Source organism: Silene latifolia, unplaced genomic scaffold, assembly GCF_048544455.1.
Source record: "Silene latifolia isolate original U9 population unplaced genomic scaffold, ASM4854445v1 scaffold_20.1, whole genome shotgun sequence".
NCBI classification, from domain to species: Eukaryota; Viridiplantae; Streptophyta; class Magnoliopsida; order Caryophyllales; family Caryophyllaceae; genus Silene; species Silene latifolia.
In genome coordinates, this window is record NW_027413163.1 from 11346936 (window position 1) to 11366046 (window position 19111).

General features: G+C 40.9%; 1 protein-coding gene across 1 annotated transcript; it reads left to right on the top strand.

Annotated features, from left to right (window-relative positions):
* Positions 1-1675: 1675 nt before the first annotated feature.
* Positions 1676-3139, top strand: LOC141638323 (uncharacterized). Its single transcript, XM_074447726.1, has 3 exons — positions 1676-1893; positions 2014-2080; positions 2360-3139. The coding sequence occupies exons 1-3, from the start codon at positions 1676-1678 to the stop codon at positions 3137-3139; spliced, it is 1065 nt and encodes a 354-aa protein (XP_074303827.1).
* Positions 3140-19111: the final 15972 nt, after the last annotated feature.

The following is a 19111-nucleotide window of genomic DNA, read 5'->3' on the forward strand; positions in this document are numbered from 1 at the left end:
CGGGATTAGTCTTAGAATTACGTGCTAAAACCATCTTGGGTTGCGTGTCATGAGTGGTACTCGATAGAGTAGAGGCTACTCGATCGAGTAGCTAGGTTCCTCGATCGAGTAGGGGGTCACTCGATCGAGTATGTTGGGTACTCGATCGAGTACCGAGTTTTCAGCGAGGGTTTTATATCGCGTTTTGTTAAATCCGCAAATCACTTCCGCCACTTTCCTCCTATCCTCCAGTCGCCTCTTTCCCTTCCCTTCACCTTAAAACCTCCATGGAAGCCTTTTGAAGATCCTTGTACCTTAGGAGAGCGTCACTTGTGTCGGGTAGCGGTCTTTTGCTGAGTTCTCCCCCTATAGGTATGTCATAATCATCATCCGTGTCCTTGTTCTTTGCAATTAGGGTTTGCTTGGTAGTAATAGATGATTGTGTTGTGCTTATAGGCTTTGCTTGATTGCTGGATATGTCATGTGTTGGCATGGATTGGTTGCAGTTGCTTAAAGGTAGGTTCGCCTACTCGGTTTCTGTAGATGGTCTAGTATGTCGGTCGTTGTGGTTATATTGTGATTGCTTAGTATCGTAATTGTGTTATGTCGGCTGTGGTTGTGATTGTGGTTGTTGTCTCTGGTTTTCGAGATGCGTCTCGGTTGAGTGGGGTCACTTGCGGGAGTGACTTCACGCCCTAGTTTCGCCCTCCGTGGAACCCGCCACGGGAGGGGATGTGCACATTAATGGACAGGGTTATCGCTCGTTATGAGGAGCGGGGATTTGGTGGGAACGGCTGTGGTCCCCCACTGGCAGGACTAGTTTAGTGGACAGTCAGTAACAGAGTTGGTTGAGTTGCCGTGATTGTGTTTGAGACTGATAGCATTGTTTGTATTGATGATTGTAGTTGCCATTGTCGTATCTTATCTCAGTACTGACCTTGTGTGGTTGTTTGTTTGTTATGTGTCTGCCGTGATCCCTTATGGTGAGCAGTCGGTCTTAGCAGGTGTTGATGTTGTTGATAGCTGGAGTCCGGGCAGGGATGAGTGTTCACGAGATTTGATAGCAGTAGCGAGTAGCCTTTGAGTTGTACCTTTTATATCGTTTGTTGTTTAAATCACTTGTAATACAACGTAATAGTTCTCTTATCGACATTTGATCATTACTATCCTCGGGCAACCGAGATGGTAACGCCTTTATATGCTAAGGAAGGCCTAGTTAAGGCTCCTCTGAATATGGGGGTGTTACAACAGCTACCAGAGCTTTTTTGGGGTATGCTAGGGTTATGCTTGAAGTACAAATTGGGCAACATTTTCCCTCTGAATTATCCTTTATTGATGAAGTGGGTAGGGTTCAGACAGCTAGGCTGGTCTATGATTGGCTTACCACCACCTGTACTGCTTGTCGTGGAATGGGGCATACAACTGATATTTGCAGGAAGGGGGACATGGCTGCTGGAACTCGCAGAGTATGGAAACCAAAGGCAACTACTCAACTTAAACAGACTCAGGTGGGGGCCAAGAGTAAGGCTCCTATGCCTCAGAAGAAGCAGGCTGGTCCACAGAAAGTTACTCCACCTAAGACTGTGGGACCTAGTGTCCTTCCTCCAGTGGTTACTCATGTGGTTCAGAGAGCTCCTCTTGTGGTGACTAAGGGTCCTGTTACTGAGCTATGCCTAGGAGGATGCTGACTAGACTGATGAGGGGAGACAATGCTGAAAGGAGGCTGTTTACTCCTGGGGGGTTGTCCTTTATGGAGTCCCTTACTCTTTCTCTCCAAAAGTCTAAAGCAGGTTTGATGGAAAGGTATTGTTTGAAAAAGGTGAATCTAGTCATCATCATACTGATAATGGGTAGCTTGGGGTTTTGGAATGTTCGAGGGATGAATAAGACTAGTAAGCAGAATGAAATAAAATGGTTTCTCAACCACAATAAAGTAGGGTTATTTGGTTTATTGGAAACTAAGGTTAAGTCTTTAAACTGGAATAAAGTTAGGAGTAGCCTATGTGAGGACTGATCTGTTTGCACTAATTCTAGCTGTCACAAAGGTGGTAGGATTTGGCTGATATGGGATCCTGGTATGTTTATGGTGTCCATTCAGAAGGTTGCTGATCAATGTATTCATGCCCAGATAATGGATAGGGGAAGGAACATCTCATTTTGGCTAACCATGATTTATGGCTTGAATAAACCAGCTGAGAGAGAAAGTTTATGGCAAAGACTTAGGAAGTATCATTAGAGCATTAGGGGGCCTTGGATTACTTGTGGGGACTTCAATGCTGTGATGGCCATTGATGAAAGAATTGGAGGGGCACCTGTTACCCTGGCTGACATTAGACCACTTAAATAGTTGGTACATGTCTGTGATTTGTATGAACTTAAGGGGTGTGGTTCATTTTATACTTGGACAAATAAGCATGAAGTTGGGGATAAGGTGTATAGTAGGATTGATAGAGTGTTCACTAATGAAGAATGTTTGAATGTCTTTCCTGGCAGCTATGCAAACTTCCTTCCTGAAGGTTTGTTTGATCATTGCCCCTGCCTGATTAACCTTGAGGAAACCATTCATAATAGGAAGATGCCTTTTAAATATTTCAATATGTGGGCTAGTGCACCTGATTTTCTGGAAACTGTTCAAAATAGTTGGGGACCTGAAGTTAGGGGCAATGCCATGTTTACAGTGGTGACAAAACTCAAGAGATTGAAAAAGGATTTGAAGGCACTGAACAAGGAACAGTTTAGTGACATTGAGAACCTCACTCGTGTTGCTGAGCTCTCCTTGGAGCACTACCAAACCTTGCTCAGAGAGGATCCTCTTAATGAGAGGATTTGTCAGGCTGAGAGTGAGTGTGCCAAAGAGGTCAGACTACTGCAACAGGCTAGAACTGATTACCTTCAACAGAAAGCAAAGATTTCGTGGGCCTTAGATGGTGATGAAAACTCAGCTGTCTTTCATGCCAGTATCAGAAAGAGAAGGAGGAAAAATAAACTTTTTCAGGTGAAGGACATGTGGGGTAAGTTACGCTCTAAAAATGAGGAGATTAAACAGGCTTTTGAGGAGTACTATATCTCTCTGTTGGGCACCTCTATGCCAGTTTCTCATGTGAACAAGAAGATTGTCAGCCAGGGGCATGCCTTACAATGCATCACTGTGAGGTTTTGATGGAACCTGTTGCTGGGGAGGAGATTAGGAGAGCTATTTTTTCCATTCCAGGGACTAAGGCCCCTGGTCCAGATGGATACAGCAGTCAGTTTTTCAAAGATTGCTGGCCCATTGTGGGGCAGGAGGTTATAGCAGCAGTTCAGAATGTGTTTAGGTCAGGGCAACTACTTAGGCAATGCAATAATACTATACTTACTCTTGTGCCCAAAGTGGAGATCCCTGAGTCAGTTGTTGGAATATGTGTCCTCCGACAATAATGCGATCACGACTGTTGATCATGATGATCACATGTTTAAGTCTCGTTTTAAAGAATACAATTGGGAAGTAATTTTTACTGTCAACTGGTCAACATATATCGGTAATGATTGGCTGACTAGAGTTTGACATTACTGTCGTGCGACGGTGGTGATCAGTTGACCCCCTAAGTCATACCTATAGGGCAACACTCTTAATTGATCATTTAATTAATCGTATAACGTTACGAGTTAATTAAATTACTTGAAAAATTGACGGACGATTTTGGAAGTAAAATTTACGTATCACATTGAAATGTGATTAAATGAGATACGATCTGAGTAATCGAATTGTATCATTACTCGGATGAAATTATTGTTTAAAGAAACAATTAAATTTGAATGAATTATTATAAATACAAACTGTTGTGATTTATAAATGGTAAAATATTTTGGTACAAGTAATTATGAATTACTAAGTCGATTTTTGTATATGACGTATTTTTATTAATACGTTGATTTTTAATATGTTAAAAATACATGACAAATTTATGTTACATATGACATGTAACATATTGAAAATTGACAAAAATAATATGGATTCCATATTATCCATATGTGCCGAAAATATGAGGATGGTTAGGCAAATATTAAGTTTTTGTTATTAGTGGTAAACAACATAATTACCTACTAAAACTAGCCTTGAATTGCATGCCTATTGCTCATTGTGAAGAACAACTAGGGCATGCATTGGCTCTTTTGTACCTCCTCTCCCAACCGGTTTTGGGGAAGAAAACCCTTGTGGTTTTTCTTTTTATTTTTGCTTAATATTCACTTAGATATTGACTAGTGATTATTATTCATTCAACACAAAAAAAACAAGAGTTTCTAGAAAGAGAAAAACACCTTCCATTCTCCTCTCTCTCAACCGGTTTTGAGAGCAAAAATCAAACATTTTTGGGTCATTTTTCTTCACAAAATTAATATTATCTAGTATACATAATATTAATTTTATTAAGAGTAAGCTTTGGGTATAATTCCTTGGGAGAGATCCTACACTTGGGTCTTTGTTCATCCAAAAGGAAAGCTCAAGAACAAAAGAGAAGGAGATCTCTTTTGTGCCCATTTGAACCGAAAACACAATGTAAGAACATGTTTCTTCCTTATTTTGTTTTAATGTTTGCATGCATAAGATCAATCTTTAATTTTATGACAAATTAAATTAAGACATATATGAGTATGTAAGTATATAAATCTACTTTTCCTTCAAGTACTACAGTTTCGGCCTATAGCATGCTGTAATACTATTTATAAGTGTGTTTCCAAGGTGATTTGCAACAGGTTGAGTAGAGTGCTCCCAGATATTGTCAGTCCCTCCCAAAGTGCCTTTGTTCAGGGGAGAGATATTGTGGGGAATATACTCATATGCCAGGACCTCATCAGATTATACAAGAGGAAAAGTTGTTCACCCAGAATGTTGATGAAGTTAGATCTTCAAAAGGCGTATGATAGTATTGAGTGGAGTTTTGTAGAGGAAATATTGAGAGCACTTAAGTTCCCTCAGCATATGATAACTTTGCTCATGAATTGCATCACCACCCCTTCTTTCTCTATTGCTTTAAATGGGGAAGTTTTTGGGGTTTTCCCAGGCAAGCGTGGACTGAGACAGGGAGACCCTTTATCCCCCTTGATTTTCACCTTGTGTCTAGAGTATTTGAGCAGAACTTTGATGGTAACCCAGAGGCATCCAAAGTTCAGGTTTCATCCCCTTTGCAAAAGAATTGAGCTTTCACATTTATGTTTTGCAGATGATTTGATTTTGTTTTGTAAAGGAGAAAGGGCTTCTATTGAGTTGTTGTTGCAAGCCTTCAATTTTTTCTCCAAGGCTTCTGGATTGAAAATGAATAAGGGGAAATCCAATTACTATTGCAATGGTATGGATGATTAGCTGGTTCATGAGATAGGAAGGGCGACTGACATGAAATTAGGTGCTGTTCCCTTAAGTACTTGGGGGTGACTGTATCACCTAAGAGGTTATCTATACTGGATTGTACTAGGTTGGTTGATAATGTTGTGGATAGGTGTGGACAATGGGCCACGGGGGCGCTTGGGAAACAAGCGTTTGCATTTTTGTATGGAGTCGCCACCAATTTTTATAGGAAATTGGAACCGTTCGAATACCTCGTGTCATGTCAAGACACAAAGTAGAGACATGAACACTAAGCAATCGTTACCCTTAGCATTCTATGTCTAGAATGACTCTCGTGGATGCCAATGAACACGGGTGTTCACGGAGATCTGGAGTAAGGGGTGGGGGTACGTATTAGGAAGCTCTTTTGATCGAACACCTAATCCCGCCCGCCTCGATAGCGGCCTCTACTAATGATTAGGGAAGTTGTCTATACTTGATATATCGTCGGCTATATGCATGCAATGCAACATCCAAGTTTTGATCCTAGCATGTGAGAATTAATACTAAGTCGGTAAACACGTAATTGGCATATAATTAATGTCGAAGTAGGATTTAATGTTAATTTACATGTGAAAACATACAAATGATAAAAGAAATACAATAATTATGAATTACAATAACGAAAATTACAATAATTACAACGGAATAGGCGATTTATGTCGAAAATACCTTTAAAACGGATAATTTGAGAAAAAAAAAGAATAAAAGAATAAAAGAAAGAATCAAATAAATTAACGAACAGGAATTAGCGTGATAATACGGATAATAGTTAATTATACGTAGACTAATTAAACTAGGTCAAGCGTAAACGGAGTTCGAGAGGTAAATCAACCCGAATAAAGCAGCGGAGATCGTTGCGTCCCTTGGAATAGCGCAGCAGACACGCTGCGTCGCTCCTTGGCTCGATTAAGGTCGTGAAGCCGTAATTGCAAGCCGTTAATGTTAATTGGTGAATTTAATGATCGATTCATGATATTTACTCGGATGAAAGTGATTAGCATGTTTATTTAACATATGAATGGGTCGTGAAAACAGCAAAACATGGATGAGACAGAATTAAACGACTTAATATAAGATGGATTAATTACAGGAGTGAAAAATATTAACAAACAAAACAAATTAAACCAATTAATTAAGTTAGATACGATGTATTAATGACGAACATGATAGATATGACAAATAACAGATGAAAACTATATCAAAGACGAATTACAGAAACTCAATATGAACAAATTGAATTTCTACAACCCGGAATTGAATTTAATGACGAAAACCCGCGAATATTGGATTACTTGGGATTTAAGTCGGATTTGTGATGATTAAAAGCATGTTAATGATAATGAATAATATACATGTGAATTATATGCTATCATGGTGAAGAATTAACAAACAAACGAAACAAATGAAAGGATTTGACGAATAACAGAGAACGAACGAAGAAGAAAGGAAGTAGGAACTGCGGCAGCCTCACGAAGAGGCGCAGCAGGAACTGCCTCCTTCGAAGAGGCGCAGCAGTTGCTGCGTCCTTTCTCGACGGTTATTATCGGAAATCCGTAAAAAGAGGTTTTTAAAGCATGGTTTTAGAAATCGGTTTTAATGGTATTTTCGACATAAACCTTACAATTGACGATGATACAATAAAATACAATAAATAAAGAGAGATTATACACCCTCAGACTTACATGTTGACGAAACGAGAAGGACTAAGATATCGATTAGTGATGCTCGACGCGAATGCAAAGAAAGTGCCCTCGTAAGAGGAAAACGATTAATTAATTAAGTTGATTGATGTGTAGTTGGTCAAGTTGGTCGGTCATGCAAACGGGGAGGCTGGTACTCAGAAGGATCCGAGCTTACGTGGTCGAAAGTTCAAGCACGTAGACGCCAAAAAGTAAGAACAAAGTCTAGAATGCAAAGGGAGAAGAGAAGGGCGGACACTCGCGTGAGAAATATGAGGAGCGAAAGCTCTTATTTATACTAATCACACGACGGAATTATGGTAAGACTAGGATACGGAAGGAAAGATCCGGAAATAACCGACTTAGGTTAAAACACGGAAACTTGGACAAAAAGAAAGCCCAGGAAAAGGCGCAGAGGTGCTGCGTCCCTTGGAAGAGGCGCAGACACCGACTGCGCGTCCTTTCCGGTAGGTTTCTCTCGCGCGTAGAAAACGCGTTTGACAGCCTGTCGTATTTTAGGCATACCTTTCTCTACAAGACTCGGATTAAGGTGATTTCGGTGGCGTTGGAAAGCTAAAAGAAAGATCTAGAACTTTCTGTGAAATAGGCCTGACCCAAAAAAGTAGTTATCACCTCGTAAAACGGGCCTAAAGGTCGGGTTATCATTTTAGCTAAATGAAATGCACATTTTGTAATGTAAACTTTATGTTTAGCCTAATGAAGTGATATGAGACTCAAAATGAGATATAATCTTAACCATTTATGACATCCTAACCTTAGGTAGACAAGCACATTGTTTTGACTCGGGATTTGACGGTTTTAGGAAATGAAGACGGTTTTTGACCCGGACTCCAAATGTACTCTAATTACTGTCAAAACGACCGTATCGGCACGTAGATGACAATTAAGAGGTAGACATAAATGTTTGAGCAGTCACTTGACGATAAACTTACGAATTGTCACAAATCGTTCCGCGTACCAAACATGCGGCCCAATCATCACCGGGTGGTTTGCGGGAGGTGCAGAAATGAGGTATCTACAGAGCCCCCACTTTGACTGAGGCTTGGACAAGGCGAAAGTCAAAGTATAGCCATCAGGTCAATCGAAGATTACAACCTGACGACTATGGCGAGGCGGCTCAAGGGGTCTGAGCCAAGGACCCGTCGTCGGGAACATTTTAGAGTCTGTCGACTATCGGGGAGGGTCGTTTAAAGTCCATTAGACTACGTAAGGAAGCTCGCCAGCCATAAGAAGAGACCATACTTGAGACTTCTTTCTCGAGATGCTTCCGGGGGTGCGTAGGAGCTAAGGGTAAGACCTAAAAGATATATAAGGATTGTGCTAGGGTGTGGGACCCTAAAGGAAAGCATCGACGGGAAGGAGGCCAAATATAAGTTCAACCTAAGGGGTAACCAAAGTTTGGGTGTAAGAACTCTAAGAAAAGGTGATCCTAAAGGATGTGATCCTAAAGAAAAAAGGTGATCCTAAAGGAATATGATCCTAAAGGGTATAAGTATGTGAACTCTAGGGAGTTTGAGAACTTAAAAGAAGCTATGTGTGTGAACCTGGGTGTACGAACCTAAAAGGACGGCTGGTATGGGAACTTAAAGGCTTATGAACCTAAAAGGAATGGGGATCCTAGGGTTAAGTTTAGGAACTACTGGGTTACTAATTCTTGTTTTAAAACGCGCGCGCTTAAGCTTTCTGAGGAAAAAGGAAAAGGTATGACAACTCCAAAAGGATTTATGGGTTTATGAACCTAAGGATGTTGGTATGGGAGCTTAAAGGTTTACGAACCTAAAGGAAGCCATTTTGGGATATAAGAATCTAAGGGTAAGAATCCTAACTTTGGGTCTACGAACCTAAGGAAGGAGGCTTTGGTTTGGGAACAAGAAAAATTGCGAGTAGCAGGACACAGGCGGGAACTGCTGAGAGAAAACTGCTTGGGTAGTCTTCGAGAAATATTGTAAGTAGCAGGACACAGGCGGAAACTGCTGAGGAGAAACTGCTTGGGTAGTCTTCAAACAAACTTCGATAAGTCTTGGGAGTTGATGTTGATCTCCATGTCTCGAGAGGAAATGACTGTCGGTCGTGAACTCTCATTGGGGAACATAATCGGGAATTTATTTCCATGTCTTGAGAGAGATTGTCTATCCGCTTACTCTCGCTTGGGGAAATATAATGAAGGCGTGTCAAAACACCTGTCGGGAAATACTCGCTCGTTGTGACAAGCGAGGTCTTGGTAAAAATCGTTTCGATACTTACCTGCATGGTTAGTAGCCACACAAGAATGCAATCTAATATATGCACGTAAGCGATTATCACATGGACCTCGAATGAGGAAACACATAGGTTTTGCAAAAGTTGTTTCTTTTTAAAAGTCGTTTAAAGCTTGTTCAAAGAATTTTGTCGTTTGTAATGCGTTATGCATATTCAATGGGCTTTAGACATAGGACTTGACATGACATAAACCTCATATGGACGTGACGCAAAATGTAGACTTAACTTAGACTGACGCGACACCAACTTAGTTTTGACGCGACACAGGGATGACTTTGATAGACTTTGTTTAAGTATGCGCAACCCATAGCCAAGTGTGGGTGACAATTCGTATCAGTTCCAAAGGTATAAGAATTGAAAGAATGATGAAGGCATATAAAGGCAAGGCATGAGCCATAGATCGTCTATCTACTAGGACTTCTTTCACCACCGTTTCTTTGTAAAAGAGACCCTCTTGAGGCACGATAACTTGGAGAATCGATCTAAGATCTTTGTCATTGTCTGAACCGAGCACTAGCTTAGACTTAAAGGAATAAAGGAAGGGTGGCATCTTGGAAGAGAAGCCCCCAGGATGAGAAGATGACTCTGGAATTTGGTAAAAAAAGAAGATGGGGCGACAATAAGGAGCCCCCAGTATAGAGGTGTTGGTTGTGGAAGGGATGTTAATTGAGGTTGGAAGGTTGAAAATTGTGATGGTTGAGATGGTTGTGTCCTTGAGGACTACCTACGTATTCACGTGAAGTGAAATCAAACCAGATCGTAGTTTTGAGGTTTGGTTAATTTTGTTTGGGTGTTGTGGTTGTATCCTTCTTGTGTAAGAAAGGACTGCCTACGTATCCACCTGAGTAGGTGAAATCAAACCAGATCGTAGTTCAAGTGTGTGCCTAAGCTTAGTTGTTAAGACCATAAAGTGCACGGGTCAGGAGAGTATATTCCTTTGGTGACTCGAAGAATCGATTTGAGATAACTCCCTCTGATCATAGACCAAAGAGGTATAATTAAGTTTGTAAAAATTTCCTTGTCATGTGAGCACACTTAGTGGACCCTAAGGATGAATATGGGTATGACCCGTCCTGGGTTGCAAAGTATTGAAGACTCCGTGTCTGGGTCAAGGTGAAACTGGATTGGATATTTGGAATGTGGAGCTCGGTAAGAAGAGACTTTGATGAGCAAATCTCTGAAGCTTGATTTTGTGGAGTTAAGGCTTGATGGGATTATGGCTTGTAATGCGGCTTGGAAATGGGGTCTCTTGGTTTGATGTAGCCCGAGCACATAAAGGGTAGGTTAAAATGACGTGGGTTCAAGTTTCCATGTCTTGGCCCTAAAGGATAGGTATACTTGACGAGCTTGAAAGGATTCTCAAAATTCCTAACTATCTCCCCGTAACGGTCTCGAGAAGGACTTAGGGTGTGTGATGTGTGAAAGGCTAGGTGAGGGTTGCTAGCTAACCATCTTCATTGATGTCTCGATTCTATATAGACTTCGGCATTTGATTTCAGACTTGTTCTTGATTCAAACTCGGATTCTTGGTCTAGAATATATCTCGGCCTTTGCTCAGATTTTTGATTCCGGTTTTTGAAGATAATTTTGGCTTTGGATATTGACTTGACTTGCTTGATTGAGCCTTCTTCTTTTGACTCTTTTGTCTTGGATATTGATCTTTGGTCATTTCTCTTGATTGAGCATTTGGTCTTTGATCATGGCTCGTATCGTCTTGGATTTGATTGATATAACTTCGACCTTGGATTTAGGTCAGACTAGCACCTTTGGCGTGAAACGGGTTGGTCTTTAGTAACACGGGTTGTTTATTGTGAGAAATGGGCTTGCCTTCCGTCATGGGTCATTAACAAGGGAAATGGTCTGGATTCGTCCTAGGATCTCCTGAGATAGGCTCGTCCTAAACTGGGGTATGTTGTGGTTTCTATTGCCAGACATGGAACAGGTAAGAAAAGAACACGGAGTTTCAAGTCCTCTACAACTTTGAACGGAACATCATATAAGTGCACTCACATTGACTGTCATGTGTTGTTGTCATTTTAAAAAATGTCTCAAACCAATTCTTGTTGTCACAGGAAAAGGGTAGAGGAAGAGATATGATAGAATATGTGGATGAAATAGTGCTTTTATTGAAATGAATAATAAATGTATTTAACATAGATATGAGAAGACATGTGACTCATGGGACAGCCCCCAGGTTGTCACTAGAAATGAAAATGGACATGAAGAAATGACACTATGACAAAATTATAGGATAGAAAGCCTAAGACTCGGACTCGGACCCGGACTTTGACTGGATTTCAGATCTAGACTCGTAATCATCGGCCCACGCTTGAACGTTTACTCTTCTAGCAACTGGTTTCGGCATCTGACTTTGAGCATTCACCCATTTGAGCACCCCGTCCTCATCATTGGGAACACTTTGGAAGGATAACGATCAAGAAAAGTTTCTTGATAAGTGGTATATCCATGAGGATTGCCTAAGCTACCTTGTAGGTTAAAAGTTGAGAGGGACAACTTCCCACTTTCAATCATATCTTGGATTATATGCTTCAAACAAAAGCACGCTTCTGTATCATGTCCCCTACCACGATGATATTGGCAATATGCATTACTGTCCCATCTAGGTAGTATGTTTTCAGGGTCTGGAGTTGGACCGATTAGGTGTAATTTGCCCTGTGATACTAACATTTGTAGTGCCGCCGCATAAGTAATGCTAAGGTTAGCGAATGCTCTAGGAGCCCGTCTCGGTCTTCTGGGTGGGGCTTCCATGAGTTTAGCCCCATCACACTTAATGTCAGCTTGAGCAAAGGTCGATTCATGGTACTTGCCGTTCTCGATATTATCCTGGATGACATTCTTTAATTTGTAGTAATTCTCGGTGTCATGTCCCCTTTCTCTATGGTATTGACAATACGAATTGCCATCCCAAAACTTAGACTTCCTTTCCGGATCTGGGGTAGGCCCTATTGGTTCAAGAAGACCTAGAGAGGATAATTTGTTTAAGGTTAGGGCATACAGTATGCCTAAACTTGTGAATGACCTGGGGGAGTTTTTTGACAAAGGCTCCATGAGGTTGACTTTGTTGATTTTGATGCTTGGACTAGAAGAACTAAGAATAGGTTATCCATTTGTTGCTTTCTCCTTAGGACTGTGAGGTTGAAGGTTTGTCTGGACATTCTTCATCTTGAAAGGTTGGGCATCAAGCTTCTTACCCATTTCGGCAAACTGTTTCTCCATGTTGGAAAGCCGAGAGTTTAAGCTATCAATAGCTCCCTCTATTTTGGAAAATTTGTTGTCGAAGGCCATGGAAAGCATGAGCATTCCATTTTGTATATCTTCGTCTTCGAGGACATTGATCTCTTAACTATCATGAGGAGCGAGGAGTTGAGAACAGTCTAGGAATGAGTCTTCGTCATGTTTAATGATATTAGACCCAAGAGGGTCGGTCTTCTTGGATTTCTTGGCGGAAGGTGGCTTAGGAAGCTTGCCCTCTTCGATCATATCTTCGATGGTGTGTTTCAAGAGAAAACACTCTTCAATATCATGGCCTCTACCTTGGTGATATAGACAATATTTGTTGCCCTTCCAGAGGTTCATCTGTTTCTGCAAAGGTGGATCCGGAGTCGGCCCTATTGGATGTAACATGCCTTGGGCAGAAAGTCTCTTCAAAGCATCGACATAAGACTTGCCTAAATCGGTAAGCACCCTTTGATGCCTCCCAGGTTTCCTTTCAGCTGTTTTCGGCTTTCTAGGACGATGGTTATTGCAAGAGATAAGCTTTGGACGACCTAGACTAGAGGTTTCCCTAGTTGGCATGTTCTTTTCCACCATTCCATTTTCAAGGGTGAGGATGCGAATGCTCAAATTTTCCACTGTAGCTTGAACTTCTAGGACCATGGCATAAACGTCTTGGAGAGACACGGTGATTGTGGCTTGATCTGCCTCGTGACCTTTCGATCGACGGAACTTGCGGATTCCTACTCGACAGAAATGACGCGCATTACAACTTGATTCGATATGGGATCACGCATACTAAGGCAACAAATAAAGGAAGGGATAAGACGACACATCTAGACTTGACTTGTGAACTCGTGAAATGTCGTGAGCGACTTCTCGTGTTTGAATTCATGGTGCTTGACTTTAATTTTAGACTCGAGTGTTAACTTTGACGGAGTGACATTTATACAGTTGACCTTATTGACGGGATTGAAGACACGTGTTGATTCTGGACTCGAGGTTTGCTTATAGGTGTTAAGAAGACTGTTGTAGTTTAGACTGAAATATGAGGCCCATTGAGACTCGTGTGTTGAGCCTCGGGACGTGTGACTCGAGTGTTTAGATCCTAACTGAATTGGGGTAGGGGGTCCAAAATGACGGCGTGACGCCTTAGGACTTGACTTGAAGACCCAAAAAAGTAAAGGAAAACGGTTTATGACTCGACAGAGTTCCGACTAGGACATAGTCGGTTTGAACTTTGACTTTAACTTAGCCCAATTGAATTTACATATTTACATTTACATGGTTTGAAAATATTTTGAATAAAACGTTTTTGGTTTTTTTTTTTTTGAAATGGGTTTGAGGCCCGAAATTTGACTCGATAAACGGACAGAGTTTGGACTGGTTTTGTGCTAAATTTGGCCTTTTTCGAAAATTTACATTTTAAAAGAGGTTTTGACTTTTACAAATTTCGCCATGGTTTTGTTTAGAAAGCGATGATCACATATGGTACAAACATTATACAAGTATTATAACGGGATGCTGAGTGCATTTAAAAGGGTTTTCGTTTAAAGGGTGGGTTGCCATACCGAACAATCAAACCCGGGGTCTGTGGAGAGGCTCGTACCAAACAAGAGTAAGGCCGATTCCTAGTCCATTTCCTCAAGTAGTGAAGGCCCTTGATAGAAACAAGAGTAAGCATCATGGTATGGATGACGTCAATCGCTATCCATCCTTAGGCCCAAATAAGAATTAGGACCGTTTAGACGGGACGATTGGTCGAATGGGTTGGGCCTAGGAAGGCCGAATGAAACGATCTAGGAAGACCGAGTTATGAAAACCGACAATTGTCTTGTACAAACTATTCCCTAACCTTGTTCAAGTTTCACCCTTGGCTACACGTAAGTGTATTATCCCCAGCAGAGTCGCCAAACTGTGGACAATGGGCCACGGGGGCGCTTGGGAAACAAGCGTTTGCATTTTTGTATGGAGTCGCCACCAATTTTTATGGGAAATTGGAACCGTTCGAATACCTCGTGTCATGTCAAGACACAAAGTAGAGACATGAACACTAAGCAATCGTTACCCTTAGCATTCTATGTCTAGAATGACTCTCGTGGATGCCAATGAACACGGGTGTTCACGGAGATCTGGAGTAAGGGGTGAGGGTACGTATTAGGAAGCTCTTTTGATCAAACACCTAATCCCGCCCGCCTCGATAGCGGCCTCTACTAATGATTAGGGAAGTTGTCTATACTTGATATATCGTCGGCTATATGCATGCAATGCAACATCCAAATTTTGATCCTAGCATGTGAGAATTAATACTAAGTCGGTAAACACGTAATTGGCATATAATTAATGTCGAAGTAGGATTTAATGTTAATTTACATGTGAAAACATACAAATGATAAAAGAAATACAATAATTATGAATTACAATAACGAAAATTACAATAATTACAACGGAATAGGCGATTTATGTCGAAAATACCTTTAAAACAGATAATTTGAGAAAAAAAAAAAGAATAAAAGAATAAAAGAAAGAATCAAATAAATTAACGAACAGGAATTAGCGTGATAATACGGATAATAGTTAATTATACGTAGACTAATTAAACTAGGTCAAGCGTAAACGGAGTTGAGAGGTAAATCAACTGAATAGCAAGCAGATCAGGATCGCGCCCTTGGAATAGCGCAGCAGAACGCGTCTGTTCCTTGGCTCGGTCCGTCGTGAAGCCGTAATTGCAAGCCGTTAATGTTAATTGGTGAATTTAATGATCGATTCATGATATTTACTCGGATGAAAGTGATTAGCATGTTTATTGAACATATGAATGGGTCGTGAAAACAGCAAAACATGGATGAGACAGAATTAAACGACTTAATATAAGATGGATTAATTACAGGGTGAAAAATATTAACAAACTAAACAAATTAAATCAATTAATTAAGTTAGATACAATGGATTAATGACGAACATGATAGATATGACAAATAACAGATGAAAACTATATCAAAGACGAATTACAGAAACTCAATATGAACAAATTGAATTTCTACAACCCGGAATTGAATTTAATGACGAAAACCCGCGAATATTGGATTACTTGGGATTTAAGTCGGATTTGTGATGATTAAAAGCATGTTAATGATAATGAATAATATACATGTGAATTATATGCTATCATGGTGAAGAATTAACAAACAACGAAACAAATGAAAGGATTTGTGAATAACGAGAACGAACGAAGAAGAAGAAAAGAAGCAGAATCGGCGGACCTCACGAAGAGGCGTTAACAGAAGGCGCGCTCCTTCAAGAGCGCGGCGATTCTTGAGTCCTTTCTCGACGGTTATCTACTGGAAATCCGTAAAAAGAGGTTTTTAAAAGCATGGTTTTAGAAATCGGTTTTAATGGTATTTTCGACATAAACCTTACAATTGACGATGATACAATAAAATACAATGAATAAAGAGAGATTATACACCCTCAGACTTACATGTTAACGAAACGAGAAGGACTAAGATATCGATTAGTGATGCTCGACGCGAATGCAAAGAAAGTGCCCTCGTAAGAGGAAAACGATTAAATAATTAAGTTGATTGATGTGTAGTTGGTCAAGTTGGTCGGTCATGCAAACGGGGAGGCTGGTACTCAGAAGATCCGAGCTTACGTGGTCGAAAGTTCAAGCACGTAGACGCCAAAAAGTAAGAACAAAGTCTAGAATGCAAAGGGAGAAGAGAAGGGCGGACACTCGCGTGAGAAATATGAGGAGCGAAAGCTCTTATTTATACTAATCACACGACGGAATTATGGTAAGACTAGGATACGGAAGGAAAGATCCGGAAATAACCGACTTAGGTTAAAACACGGAAACTTGGACAAAAAGAAAGCCCTGGGAAAAGGCGCAGCAGGTGCTGCGTCCTTTGGAAGAGGCGCAGCACCTGCTGCGTCCTTTCCCGGGTAGGTTTCTCTGCGCGTAGAAAACGCGTTTGACAGCCTGTCGTATTTTAGGCATACCTTTCTCTACAAGACTCGGATTAAGGTGATTTCGGTGGCATTGGAAAGCTAAAAGAAAGATCTAGAACTTTCTGTGAAATAGGCCTGACCCAAAAAAGTAGTTATCACCTCGTAAAACGGGCCTAAAGGTCGGGTTATCATTTTAGCTAAATGAAATGCACATTTTGTAATGTAAACTTTATGTTTAGCCTAATGAAGTGATATGAGACTCAAAATGAGATATAATCTCAACATTTTATGACATCCTAACCTTAGGTAGACAAGCACATTGTTTTGACTCGGGATTTGACGGTTTTAGGAAATGAAGACGGTTTTTGACCCGGACTCCAAATGTACTCTAATTACTGTCAAAACGACCGTATCGGCACGTAGATGACAATTAAGAGGTAGACATAAATGTTTGAGCAATCACTTGACGATAAACTTACGAATTGTCACAAATCGTTCCGCGTACCAAACATGCGGCCCAATCATCACCGGGTGGTTTGCGGGAGGTGCAGAAATGAGGTATCTACAATAGGATATGAGGGTTGGGGGCAAAACATCTCTCATATCTTTCGACAAAGTTAGTTACGATTAGGGTCGTTATTAGTACCCTTCACAACTACTGGGCTCGTATCTTCATTCTCCCCAAAACTGTGCTGAGAAAAATTGACTCCATTTGTCGAGAGTACCTCTGGCATGGGCATCAAGACAGTTCTAGCCCAGCTTTAGTTGCTTGGGACCGTGTGTGCAGGCCTAAGAGACAAGATGGGAGTGGGTTGCATAACTTGATGCTTTGGAATATGGCAGCTGTGGCAAAGTATGTATGGTGGATTGAGACTAAAGCTGACCATTTATGGGTAAAGTGGGTGCACGCAATTTATATCAAAGACAGGAATTGGAAGGATTATGAACCAACCTCTAATTCGAGCTGGGCATGGAGAAAGATTTGTCAGATAAAATCTATTTTCAAGGAGTTGCTAATGCCTGGTTCTGGAGTGGCTACATTTTACTCTACTGCTTTGGGTTACAAATGGTTACAAGGTCAGGATACTGTCTGTGAATGGTATCCATGGATTCTTAATACATGGATGGTTCCTAAACATGGTTTTATCAGTTGGTTGATGGGTCATAACAGACTTCTTACTCAGGATAGATTGATGAACATGAAGATTATTCAAGTGAATTTGTGCTACCTATTTGGTTTGCGCAGCGAGAAACCCACGATCATTTATTCTTTAAGTGTGAGTACAGCAGGAGATGTTGTAGCATGGTTTTGAGTGGTGTGATGAGATACTACCGATGAAGAGTGCATTCAATGGTGGTGTCATAAACGATCTGAGAGCCTCGGTCGGAAGAAATTTGTTGGGGTTATATTGGCGGGATGATATATCATCGTGGATGGCTAGAAACAAGTGCGGTGGAACAGTGTGTTACATCCGAACAGTTGTCAAATTTGTTCAGACAGATGTTTGTAATAGAGTTAAGAAATTTCAGACTAAGTGTCAAACGGCTAATGTAAAAAATTGGTTAGATGCATTTGTTAAGTCATGAAGGAAGTTAGTATCACTATGCCTTCCAATTGTTTGTATTTGGAGATTTATGATCTTTAATGAGAAAGTTTACATTTCCCCCCAAAAAAAAAAACAGAAAATAAGCTAACCCTGGTTTAAGCATGCGCGAGAAAAGGATCCCACCGCATCCGACCCGACCCAACAACACAACCAAACACCCGATGTAATACTACGGATTTATGAGTCTCTGGGTACTCTATCGAGTAGGCCTTACTCTGTCGAGTAAGGGTGAGTTGCATTTTATAAAAGTTTCTGACCTGTTGGGTACTCGATCGAGTAACGCAGATACTTAATCGAGTAAGAAGGCACTCGATCGAGTACCTTAGCTACTCGATCGAGTAGCCGGTTTACGGGGAGTTATTTCTCGGGTTTTGTTAATAATGCGATTAGGTATATAATCTTTTCCGTCATTGTTCTTAAACACTTTTTCAAAACCTAATTACTGTCAAGAGAGAAAACAAAGTACGTTCTTCGCTTTAATCGCATTGTTAGCAAATCCCGAAGTTTGGAAGGTTGGTTTTCATCGTTGGTTATACCGTTGAGATCCTTGCGTCGAGGGTAAGATCTGTGTACCCTTTATATTGTCTTTCCTTTAAGTTGGTTAAACCCTAATCTAGGGATTTGGGGGTTTTTGATTAGTTTGTGATTTGGTAGCATTTGTATGTTGTATGATAGGAGGAGGTTTTGTAGAAGAAGCCTTTTGATACAGCTGTAGAGACCGTCTGATAGTTGTGCTTTCCAGGTAGGATTTCCTACTCAGTATTAGTCCCATAATGAGATGATTGTTGATGTGTTGAGATTGATTGTTTAATATCGTAATTGTATTGTGACGGCTGTGATTGTGATTGTTTGTCTCTGGTTCTCGAGATGCGTTCTCGGCTGAGTGGAGTCACTTGCGGGATTGGCTTCACGCCCTAGTTTCGCCCTTCGTGGAACCCGCCACGGAAGGGGATGTGCACATTAATGGACAGGGTTATCGCTCGGTATGATGATCGGGGCTTAGGTGGGAACGGTTG